The following is a 12,540-nucleotide window of genomic DNA, read 5'->3' on the forward strand; positions in this document are numbered from 1 at the left end:
TTATGTTGTAAAGACCAAAAGTTGACTTTGTCTTATACGTCACAAAACGTGGACCCTTTTAGGATATAAACTTCCATTTTCAACACCTTACAAGCATAGAATTTTTTTTTCTCCACGTGGAACCAAAACATATATAAAAAGAGTAAATATTCACCCGCGAACGTTTCCATTTTATTATATTTCTTAATTAGGGTCATCAAATATAATAATAGATAAAAAAAAAAAGCAAAACAAAATAAAGATTTGTTATAACCTTAATAATAAAAGAAAAAAAGAACAAAACGAGATTATATTATCTATGCTTTTTTAGAAAACTATAATAAAAAACTTATTCTATTATTCTAGAATCTATAATGTTTCCTATATTTCCTTCAATTTTAACAAAAGAAAATCATAGCTTTTACTTGTTTTGCAAATACAATAAGTTGTATTGGATCCTTGTTAATTAACAATAGCTAGAATAATAGATTGATGAATTCATGGTTGTTTACTATAGTTTGGTAACATTTTAGGAAAGATAAAAAGAAATGATTGACAAATAAACATATGTTTGAAAATATAATTAGAAATAACACTAAAAGATAACAATGAAATGTATTTCCCAAAAGGTTTTCTTAAAACTTCACTCACTAAGTCATAGACTTATATTTTAAGTTTTCCCTCTTAAGTTGTAAGAAACTAATCGATCATTTAGAAAGGTAAGCTATCGGTGTTTAAGCGATTGTATAGGTATCTAAGTGATCATGTGATCGCTAAGAGTTAAAGACTGTGAAGACTTTTGACATTTCTTTGTTAAGCTCTTGTTTTGAGGTTGTAGAATTTTTTGGGTTTAGAAAAATGAGAGTTGTGTTGCATTACTTAAGATGTTATTATCGTCAAGTTTGCATGATAATTGTTAATGGTTAAAAGTTTTTAAATCACGTTTCACACTGTAAGTTTAAGGATGCATGTAGGGTGGGGCCTGACAATGTTATAGCAAATGAGATTTTAAAAGAGTGTCATAGCTAATTGAAATTTTTTAAATAGTATTTATAGGTAGAAATGTTATTATAATGCACCCCAAAGAGCTATAACTTGGAAAGGAAAAAAAGAAGAAGAAGAAATTGGAAAACCCTAAACCCTTTCTTACTCTTCTTCTGACGTACGTGCTCGGTGCTTCACTCTTTCTTCTTCTTCTCCACGGTTTCTCCTCCGTTTCAGCATCTCAGTGACGCCGCCACTGCAGCCGTCGTCTGTATTTATTTTTCGCCGCAGCTTCTCTCCTAGCAGGTGACACTGATTTTTCTATTCCTTTTTTGGTATTGGTATTCTCCCAATCTCCATCTATATAATTACACAGTTTAGAACTTATCTAACGAAAGGAAAGAGCAGTTGATTTTGTTTTATTCAAACAATAGCCACGAACAAAAAAAGGATAACCAGCCTAGCGGCAAATTGGGACTTTCCGAACTGCTGCGTGCTACTCTCTATTATTTTAGTAATTGCTTTTGCTTGTCAATTTAGGCTTTCATAAACTCTATATCTCATTGGTCTCTGCTGAAAATTGCGTTGCTTCTAGTCTCCTAAACCTACCAAGCACCTCCCGCCATGAATTTTCCACCATCATCCTATTGTATACCATTTTCCCTGATAAAAAGTCACAAATTTTAGAACTAGAAGTGTATTGACAAGTCACAGCATCGATGTTTTTATTTTTAAATAATAAATAATTTATTCCTTGGTCACTTCTGGCGCAGAGTGAGAAGGACAGACGGATGAAGAAGCGCGACAAAAGGCTTCGCGAGAGTAACATTGAGCCTGCGGTTGCAAAGGGTTTGTTTTTGCTTGCTACCTTGTTTACTATATGCTTTTGAGTTGAACAATATATGAAGTAGACACTCGGTCAAGAATAGATTTACCAGTTGAGCTACATTATTGCTTATTTTTACATTACTCCCTCAGTTATCTTGAAATGGACTAGAACAAAAGTTATAGAACATCTTATGGACTCAATTACAATTTTTAACTTAGGGAGGTGTTTGGTCCAAAGAGTCTGGTGAATAGGAGTTGAGGAGAGGACTCCTCTCCTTGTTTGGCTCTAGGAGTTTGTGGTTACCATTAGTAAAATAACACATCGAATTTATACCTTATTACTCTTTAGAGTGTGGGCTTTAGGAGTTCACGACTTTCCAAACTTCATAACTTCTTGGAGTTCACAATTCCACTACTTGGGTCAAATCAAATGCTCCGTTAAGTATTTCTTCCTTCCGAGTGTCATATTTACTCCTCTTTTAGTATTTATCCCAACCAGTGATGGGTGGACGTTTGCCAAGACATGTAAGCATATTTCATTAAGAAGCTTTTTAACATTTTAAGAAATGAATGCCATCCCTGTTTGTCTTTTCCCGAATCTACGCGAATATATGACTGAATTCCAGTGGCTGACCAGACAGCGCATCTTAAAACCCAACCTGATGTTGCTCAGAATTTTGACAGTCTTGTAGCTCCATTCTTGCCCTTGTCGTTATTTTGGAAGAATCTCCTTTCTGGTCCTTGAACTAGCTCAGAGATGGCATCAATGAACCAACTGAACTGGGGCCTGTTCGCTTGAAAAATTTCTTTCTAAATCTACGTCTTCAATTACGAAAAATTCATTTTCATGCCATAAACAGTAAAAGGAATCCTATTTCCATGTCAGAATTGGGTCTGGTTGAAAGGCTTGCTCAGAAGATTCTGTGAGGATTCTCACTTCTTTCTTATATTCTCTTACTAACTCAAGGGCAAAAACAGAGGCAGCACTCTGTGTTTATATATTTATATTGCCAAAAAAAACAGTAGATACAAGATATATGATAGAAATAACTAGGAAATAAAACAAGGAAAACAGTAAAGAACCAACCAACCTATTCTCCTAGGCTAAGGTAGGGTTCCCCAGCCGCCAATCTCTATTCTTTCTCAAAACATTCTTTATAAATCTCTCCTACCTAGAATGCTACCCTCCCCTTGCTATTTATAAGACATTTGGCCGAATAAGACAAACAACATGATCCTGTAGGGCCCACTTGCTGCTCCACTAATCCACTATTTCATTTCCATTCTCTCTTTCCTCCTTGCTGTCATGTAACTTTCCTTTCTTACCCCTCCTCTTATACACATTAATAATAGGAGGTCTTACAATACCCCGGGGTTCCAAACTCACCTTGTCCTCAAGGTGGAATGAAGGAAACTGTTGATTCATTGAGTAAACTGATTCCCAGGTGGCTTCACTGTCTGGCAATCCTTTCCATTTCACCAGCCATTCATTGGCTCCCAATTCAGGACTCCAACGTATGCCTAAGACTGTCTCCGGCCAAAGTTGTAATTCGAACTCTGCTGTGAGCTGTGGTTGTTGGATTTGGACGTTGTGTTGGTTGCCTAGTTTCAGTTTGAGCTGTGATATGTGGAAAACATTATGAATTGATGCTTCGGGTGGTAGATCAAGTCGGTATGCCACTTCTCCTATGGTTTCAGTGATGCGATATGGGCCATAATATTTAGGAGCTAGCTTTTCTGCCCTTTTTCTTGCTAAGGAGCGCTGCCGGTAGGGTCTTAACTTTAGATAGACTTCATCTCCTACTTTAAACTTAAGTTCTCTCCTCTTTGAGTCCGCAAATTTCTTCATTCTGTTTTGAGCGATCGTGAGGTTCTCCTTGAGCGCACTAATAGCCAAATCTCTTTCCTTCAGCAATGCTTCAACTTCATCATTAGGTGTCTTCTTATCTCCATAGGATATCAGGGGTGGTGGGGGTCTACCATACACAGTCTGAAAAGGAGTTGTGCGTGTTGACGAATGGAATGTGGTGTTGTACCATAACTCTGCCCATGGAATGAACTGATGCCATTTGTTTGGTTGCTCATTACAAAAGCACCGTAAGTAGGTTTCTAAACACTGATTGACTCGTTCTGTTTGGCCATCCGTTTGAGGATGAAAGGCAGTGCTTCGTTTAAGGATGGTATTCATGGCATAAAATAGTTCTTTCCAAAAGTTGCTTACAAATATTTTGTCCCTATCTGATATAATTGACTTAGGGATGCCGTGTCTTCGAATTATCTTATCAATGAATTCCATGGCAACTTGCTTTGCTGAAAACGGATGCTTCATGGTGACAAAGTAAGCATATTTACTCAGCCGGTCGACAACCACCATAATCACGTTCATACCTCCTGCTTTAGGCAATCCTTCGATGAAGTCCATAGTCCAATCTTCCAATATGCGGTCGGGTATGGGTAATGGTTGTAGAACCCCTGCCGGTTTGGTTGCTTCACTCTTATTTCTTTGGCAGATTTCACACTGTTCCACATACTTCTTGATGTCTTCTTTCATACCTTTCCAAAACAGCTCACCACTCATTCGCTTGTAAGTCCTCAAAAATCCTGAATGGCCCCCCAAAATCGAATCATGGAAGGTGTGTAAAAGGCTGGGTATAATTGACGATGATTTGGACAGCACCACCCTTCCTTTATACATTAGCGTGCCATTTGTTAAAGAGTATTTGCCCTCCAATGCTGGGTTATTCTGTAACTGTTGGATTAGGAGTTGAAGTTCTTCATCTTTCTCGACTTCCTTTGTAACTACTTCCATGTCTACAATCCCTGTTGTTGACAACGCCTTCAATTCTATTGAATGATCCATCCTTGAAAGTGCATCTGCTGCCTTATTTTGAAGTCCCGGTTGGTACAAAATTTCAAAGTCATATCCCAATAACTTGGTTAACCACTTTTGGAATTGTGGTTGTACCTCTCTCTGCTCCAATAAAAACTTTAGAGCTTTTTGGTCTGACATAATGGTGAATCTCCTTCCTAAAAGATAGTGCCGCCACTTTTGCACGGATAATACTACAGCCATCAATTCTCTCTCGTATATGGACTTGGCTTGAGCCCTTGTAGACAATTTCTGACTGAAGAATGCTATGGGATGGCTGTTCTGGGATAATACTGCTCCCAATCCACTACCTGAGGCATCAGTTTCTATCATAAAGGGTAGAGACCAATCGGGTAAAGCCAGTACTGGTATGGTAGACATTGCAGATTTCAGACTTTCAAATGCAAGGGTGGCATTCTCATCCCATTTGAAAGCGTTCTTCTGCAGTAGTTTAGTCAGTGGTGCTGCAATCTCACCATAACCTTTGACAAAACGCCTATAGTAGCCCGTCAGCCCCAAAAAACCCCTTAAACCTGTCACATCTTTGGGTTTCGGCCACTGTAGCATACTTTTAACTTTATCCTGATCTGCCTCCACTCCATGTTTGGAGATAACATGGCCTAAGTAATGTATTTGTGAGTGAGCAAAAACGCATTTCTTGCGATTAGCATACAACTGGTTGTCTCTTAGTGTTGCAAACACCATTCCCAAGTGTTTCTCGTGTTCTGTTATGTCCGAACTATAGACTAGTATATCATCAAAGAAAACCAAAACACAACGTCGGAGAAAAGGCTTAAATACCTGATTCATTAAGGATTGAAAAGTGGCAGGAGCGTTGGTTAAACCAAATGGCATTACCACGAATTCGTAATGGCCTTCATGCGTCCTAAACGCAGTCTTCTCGATATCTTCTTCTCTCATTCGTATTTGATGGTAACCTGACTTTAAATCTAATTTGGAAAACACCGTGGCCCCATGTAACTCATCCAAGAGTTCTTCAATAACCGGAATGGGAAACTTATCAGCTATTGTAATCTTATTTAGCTTCCTGTAATCGACACAAAACCTCCAGCCCCCATCTTTTTTCTTGACTAACAGCACTGGACTTGAGAAAGGGCTGTGACTTGGTCTAATGATTCCGGTCTGCAGCATTTCAATGACTAGCTTTTCTATCTCTTCTTTCTGTTGATGGCCGTACTTATAAGGTCGGACATTGATTGGCTTCTGCCCCGGTAGAGTGAGTATGCGGTGATCAATGCTTCTCTTGGGTGGTAGAGTGGTCGGACTTTTAAACACATCAGAGTATTGATGGAGTAAGAACTGGATCATTGGTAATCCCTCTTCATCTCCTGTATGGCTCGTGTTTTTGCTATCAGCATCCTCATTTTCGATCTCATATCTTTGCCAATCAAGCAAAAAACCTTGATCTTCCGCTTCCCATGTTTTCTCTAAGGTCTTGAGTGAACATTCTGCCCTTATCAAAGCCGGGTCTCCTTTTAAAACCACCTTATTCCCTTCCTTCCAAAAGACCATTGTCAACGATGGCCAATGAATCTTCATGGTGCCTGTTGTATCCAACCATTGCATTCCCAGCACCACGTCTATTGTCCCCAATCCCACAACCAACAGATCAGTTACTACTCTTAGCCCTTCAAGCTGGATTTCTACTTTGCTACAAATGCCCTCTCCTTTACAACTTGTGCCATCGCCAATAGTAATCCCAAACTGAGTGTTTCTATTGATGGGGATTTTCCTTTCCTTGACCAGCTCATGATGAATGAAGTTGTGGGTTGCCCCACTGTCAATCAATACAATAACCTCTTTTCCTTTGACTATTCCTCTCAGCTTCATAGTTCCTTTAGTTGTCAAACTGGTGATGGCCCGGTATTCGATCATAGTTTCTTCTGGTTCTCCCAACTGATTGATCTCTGCTGGTTCTGTGTTTGGTGCCTCTGAACCTTCCCCTTCCTCGGTGCTTTCTTCTTCATTCAAGATAAAAAGCATGAGCTCCCTTTTTTCTTTGATTTTGCATCGATGTCCATGAGAATATTTCTCATTACACCTAAAACAGAGACCCTTGTCTAAACGTGCTCTAAATTCGGCATCAGACAGTCTTTTAACGGGGGGCTCTCCTTTTTGATAACTTCCCTTGAGGGGTATAGTTATTTGCTTCATTTGGAACTCATTTTTCCTCAACATCCCTTTTTCGTTGTTCCATTGCACCTTATTACCAACTGATTCGCTTCTTTTTGGCTCGATAATACCCATCTCTGCTTGAGCCAACTTGAGTGCTAAGTTACGGTCATTCACCAACTGGGCTGCCATCATACAATCTTCTAGTGTTTGAGGGTGTCGACTCATCACTTCAGCTTGAAGCGCAGGTTCTAAGCCAGTTAAGAAGGCATCACGGAGCACGCTTTCAGCCATATGTGGGAGAGGTGCCGAGTAGTTTACGAACTTCTTAACATAATCACTGTAGGAGCCTTCTTGTTGAATGCGTATTAGCCTAGCCCCCAAGCTTTTCTGTCCAGTATCCCTGAAGAATTCGAACATTCTGGTCTTCAGATCTTCCCACGATTCCACCTTTCTCCTATTGTGGCTCCACCTGTACCAGTCCACTTCATCTTGTCCAAAGCTCACCACTGCCACCTTGACCTTTTCTGCTTCTGGTAAGTTGTTGATCTCAAAAAAATGCTCTGCCCGGTAAACCCAGGATTCTGGATTTTCTCCCAGAAACATGGGCATTTCCAGCTTCTTATATTTGCTTCGATCGATCTGGTGGGTATGTATTTCTCCAGTTACATCTGTCTCTTCCATTTTTCCTTTCATTTTCATAATGGACCCGTCGGATGTACCAGATTCTTCTTTTTTCTTATAAGACTGGTCCCTCAACTCATCGGCCAATCGGTCCATACTCTTCTTCATCTCCAGCATCATTTCCTTGAGGCTCAACACCTCTTTTTCCGTTCCCTCCAGCCTTTCTTCCATTTGTCGTTGTGCCATCAGTCTTGTAATCACTCCCAGTTTGACAAGGCTCTGATACCAATTGTGAGGATTCTCACTTCTTTCTTATATTCTCTTACTAACTCAAGGGCAAAAACAGAGGCAGCACTCTGTGTTTATATATTTATATTGCCAAAAAAAACAGTAGATACAAGATATATGATAGAAATAACTAGGAAATAAAACAAGGAAAACAGTAAAGAACCAACCAACCTATTCTCCTAGGCTAAGGTAGGGTTCCCCAGCCGCCAATCTCTATTCTTTCTCAAAACATTCTTTATAAATCTCTCCTACCTAGAATGCTACCCTCCCCTTGCTATTTATAAGACATTTGGCCGAATAAGACAAACAACATGATCCTGTAGGGCCCACTTGCTGCTCCACTAATCCACTATTTCATTTCCATTCTCTCTTTCCTCCTTGCTGTCATGTAACTTTCCTTTCTTACCCCTCCTCTTATACACATTAATAATAGGAGGTCTTACAGATTCACTGAAGAAGGGAGAGAGAACCTACTTTAGGACCAAGAAAAACTTCTTACCCCCTTCTTTCAAGAGGTGTTGCAACATTTTCTGTTATGTTTTTCTCTCAGAGTGGGAACTAAACTGGTGAGGGGGAAAGTAGTCTTACTCTTCTCTACTTTTCTTTACTACGTGCTCCTTTGTGGAAGAATGGACGCTATATAATGGTGTCCCATTTTGGATGAGGATTTGAGGAAGTCTAGAGGCCCTTTTAATATTGGAACTTGGAAGAGAATAGGAAGTTGGTTTTTAGTTTTGAGGGTAATAAAGTTTGTGCTTTGACAACTTTGCTTTGATATTTGTGTAGGAAAATTCAGTGATTTGATAAAGTAGAGTTGGATAATGTGTTTAGTGTGTTTTATGAGTGGTCTTTTTATTTAAGAATCTGAGCTTCGATTGAGAAATACTGTTCATGCAAATGCATACAGAAAAATAACTAACAAAAGGTGTTTAAGGGAACTATAGAAAGTGACCCCAATAAAAAAGAATGACGGCTAACTAATAATCACAAAGTTATCCTAAATAGTTGAATACAAAAGGATGATAAAGGACAATATATAATACAACTATACTAATATCAGCAGGGTGGCAGGGATATTGTTAGATTGATTCAATGCCTCTTTGTGTGTGTCTTTCTCTTGGATTTTATAGTCTTATTCTTTTGAATTGGATTTTGTTTGTAAGGTAGTGTTTTGAAATCTCCTGTAGGGTTGAGTTTTTCCCCTGAGATCAAATAATTAAAAACATGCGGTTGTAAAAGTTCACTTTCAAAGACAAGAGTTGATTAAGAAGATGTCTTATTTTCTCTTGGGGATTTTGGTGTTACATTTTGTGTACTAGTGCTTCTGAGGATATTCTCAAGACATTGCTGTCCTGAGTGACATTGTTTAGTGCATCTTCAAGAGTAGGGAATTCTTTGATGTCCATATTCTTGTTTCCTTATGCAACATTTTCCATGAAATGAATAGCATAGTATTGAAGGGATGAGCCTGGGATAAGTTCTTTGTGTCTCTTTGATAATGTATTCAAGGAGTTATTTAATTATGCTGTTTTATTATTTTTCTTCTCGTTTATAGAGCCCCCCAGCCAATCCCTTTTATTTATTTTTATGTTTCTGCTTTTTAAGTTAGCTTCTTGTGTATACAGCTCCTTTGTTTTGAGTCTCTCAAATAATTTATTTTCATATTGCCCTTATGTTCTCAATTTTTGCTTGCAAAGGCTTTCTGCCCTATCTCTTCAGTATTTTCTTTCCCTAGATTTTTCCTATCATATGACTTATTGACTTGCATCCTGCTATGTAAGGCTTAACTGTGGTCCATGCAGATTCTGATCAGTTCAATGTGGAGGGAGAAGATGCTGAAAAGCCCAAGAAGTCTGGTACTTAAAACTGCCTCAACCTCTCTTGCGGCTTGGTTAAGGTTACTGTTGCTGTACACAATAACTTGGGAGTCTATAGAGACATAACCGGTAATATTCTTTGCAGATAAACTGAAGAAAGACAGGAAAAATAAAAACAACCGACAATCCTCTAATGATTGTGACAACTTGTTAGAAAATGGAAGAGCTATGCAGCTGGAAGCTTGTCAGCCCCTTGAGAATGGTGCATTCTTGAAAGGTATAAAAAAATATGAATGGATTTTAACTGATGCATGTTCAACTACTAAAAGTTTCTCTTGAACTGACTTACAAGCAGAAAATTTTTCTTGTAGGTAAGGCCAAGAAATCTTCCAAAAAGAAAAGAAAGGACTCTAGTTCTCTAGATGCCAAAGGGTCGACAGAATTACATGAAGATATTGATGAAAATGATGTCTATCAAATCTCTTCTGGAGATGATGACTCTTCAAAGGGAATGAAAAGTAAGAATTACGGGCATAAGATATCATTTTATATCAATGCTGCTCAGTGTTCCTGCTCAATGTCAAAATTTGTGCTTGTTCTTTCTTCTTACTGCCACATTTGTAATAGCCCTACCTCTCCTGTTGTTTGGAAATGAACCTTCTGAGTTCTCTTTCACTTTTGCTGAATCATTTTACTTGAAGCACTGGCGTGTGTGTGTTATGTTTTTAGGGAGCTTGTATCATATTTTGTTGGATTTTGTAAATTTCACATTGCGAACTTTATGATCTACAGGATGGATTACAGAATATCACAAAAGTAGACCGGGCTTGAATTTACTGCAACAACGAATAGATGATTATATAACTGCACATGAGGCACAGCTAGAACAGGTAATATGCCCCCTTGAACAGTGACTCAACTTAACTTTATCTCGTACATTCTCAATCATTATGATGTTCTGCCTCTGAAACTGATTTCATGAGTTTTGATTATGTGTTTGAGAGCTATATTTCCTTTTAGGATGAAATGTACCAAAATAACTTAAAAGATGTTGAATGGTTGAGTTGAGGTTACTTGGGGCTTGTTTACGTTGATGGAAGGAAAAAAATGTTTTTCGAAAAGTCATTTTCATTTAAATTCTTTTGTTAAAAAACATTTTGAAATAAACCTTTTTCAAAAAACTATTTTGGATGGTTGTCAAACATTCAAATGTTTTCTAAAATGACTTATTTTTGCAAACAAACCCTTGAAAACTTAACCCAAACACACCCACCCTTAACAATTGATTATTTGCAACAATGTGTTTTACTTGTTTTTACCGAGGTCGGATTGGTTTGCCAGATGATCATAGTTCATAGACACTGAATCTTGCATCAGATGTGCGTGGTTAGCCTTGTGAATTAAGCTGTCTCATTTTGTTGACACAGGAAAAGAAGGAAAGAGAAGCTCAAGCTGCTGAAGGAGGATGGACAGTGGTTGTACATCAGAAGGGAAGGAAGAAGACCACCGATGCTGAAAGTGGGGTTACTGTGGGTTCAGTAGCGCAAAATTCTTTAGGGGATAAAATTTCTAAAAAGAAGAAGAACGAAGTTGGGTTGGATTTCTATCGATTTCAAAGAAGAGAAGCACAGAGGAATGGTATGAACCGTTTTACTCCTATAATGATTTTTATATATTATTTAGATGAGATGAAAAGAAACTTTGTTACCTTTTGTAAAAGGCGATTGGTTACCGGTGGATTTGGATTTTTTATTAGTGAAAAAAGAGAAGGGTGACACGTGAATATCTTATTTGTTGCAGAGGTTATGATGCTGCAAAGTAAATTTGAGCAAGACAGGAAACGGATACAACAATTGAGAGCTGCTAGAAAGTTTCGACCTTATTGAAGTTTTATGACCTACAAGGCCGTGGCGGCTGGAGTTTTGTTTTTCGTTTTTTTGTCACTTTAATTATGAACCATCGCCAATGACTTCAGATGGCTAGGATGTGTAGTTTGACATGATTGAAATATAATTCTAGGCCTCTTTGTTTTACTTTGTAACATTTTAATATTTATATTTGTATTTGTGATATGTAATTGATTAAGGCCTTTCTGATACCTTTTAGCTTTTGATATCTAGGTTTGTTCCCTTTCCAAATTTTATACTATGTTTTTACCCAATCATAAAAAATCTTTTCTAGAAAAAAGATTATTGTAAATTATAAAACTACTGAAAATATTTATTAGCAATAGTTTTTAGATTTTATATCAACGATAGATCCATTATAGAAGTTAATCAATAACTATTAGTGACAAGATCTAAAATTTTGATTTATTTTATCATTTTTGAAAATGTTCTTTTTCAAAAATTATAATTAACTCTGTAATTTGCAGAAAGTAATAAAATAAAAGGAAGATATTGGTATTTTGATGGAAAAAAGAAACTATAATTTCAATTTGTTTGAAACATGTTTGGGGTTAGGGGTATCGTGGTCTATAATAATTCTTTCTTGTTTGGAACAATGTTCAAAGATTATGATAATCCTAAGGAGCATATGTTTCAAGGGTTAGGGAGTTTGTTGACTAACTTTCAGACATTAACTTCAGTGATCGTCGTTGGCGAATCTTCGATTACCACATTTGGTGATTGCGTCGGCATACTTCTGACAACTACTCAATCATCGTCAACTAACCTTTGGTCGTCATCGATCAACCTTGAAAAAGTTTAATGAAAATACTTGTAGCATATATAACAAATCAAGGAAACTTGTATAGACAACCAATTTTAAAAAAGTTTTAAAACACACTTGTATTTTTATTTCAAGATTTTTTTAAGTGTTTAAATAAAAATAAATTAAAAAAACCTTTTTTCTAAGTCATTCCAAATACTCTTAATTTAATTATAATAATATTATTTATAACATCCTCTCATTCTTCTTTTTTCTTTTTTCTTTTTCTTTTTGAGGTTTTTTTTTTAATTATTATTATTACTGGTTATCTTTTTTAAATTATCTCTTTTTTCTTCTTTATTTAAAATT

General features: G+C 37.2%; 1 protein-coding gene across 2 annotated transcripts; it reads left to right on the forward strand.

The window, feature by feature from the left end:
- The first annotated feature begins 1,052 nt into the window (after window positions 1-1,052).
- On the forward strand, window positions 1,053-11,620 carry LOC103496672 (uncharacterized). Of its 2 annotated transcripts, none has more exons than XM_008458617.3 (8): window positions 1,053-1,269; window positions 1,737-1,812; window positions 9,487-9,561; window positions 9,668-9,799; window positions 9,894-10,040; window positions 10,315-10,412; window positions 10,950-11,160; window positions 11,323-11,620. In XM_008458617.3, exons 2-8 carry the CDS (start codon window positions 1,755-1,757, stop codon window positions 11,406-11,408), a joined length of 807 nt encoding a protein of 268 aa, XP_008456839.2. In that variant the 5' UTR covers window positions 1,053-1,269; window positions 1,737-1,754; the 3' UTR covers window positions 11,409-11,620. The 2 variants fall into 2 exon arrangements, with proteins under 2 accessions (XP_008456839.2, XP_008456841.1); XM_008458619.3 differs by having other exon boundaries at window positions 1,054-1,269; window positions 9,508-9,561.
- Window positions 11,621-12,540: the final 920 nt, after the last annotated feature.

This window comes from Cucumis melo, chromosome 10, assembly GCF_025177605.1.
Source record: "Cucumis melo cultivar AY chromosome 10, USDA_Cmelo_AY_1.0, whole genome shotgun sequence".
NCBI lineage: Eukaryota > Viridiplantae > Streptophyta > Magnoliopsida > Cucurbitales > Cucurbitaceae > Cucumis > Cucumis melo.

What these genes read in the sequence shown, in the direction of transcription:
- LOC103496672 (XM_008458617.3), top strand. Translation starts at nt 1,755, where the DNA reads ATGAAGAAGCGCGACAAAAGGCTTCGCGAGAGTAACATTGAGCCTGCG. An exon ending in TGAGCCTGCGGTTGCAAAGG is followed by an intron (nt 1,813 to 9,486) that starts GTTTGTTTTTGC and finishes CTGCTATGTAAG; the next exon opens with GCTTAACTGTGGTCCATGCA. An exon ending in CTCTTCAAAGGGAATGAAAA is followed by an intron (nt 10,041 to 10,314) that starts GTAAGAATTACG and finishes TATGATCTACAG; the next exon opens with GATGGATTACAGAATATCAC.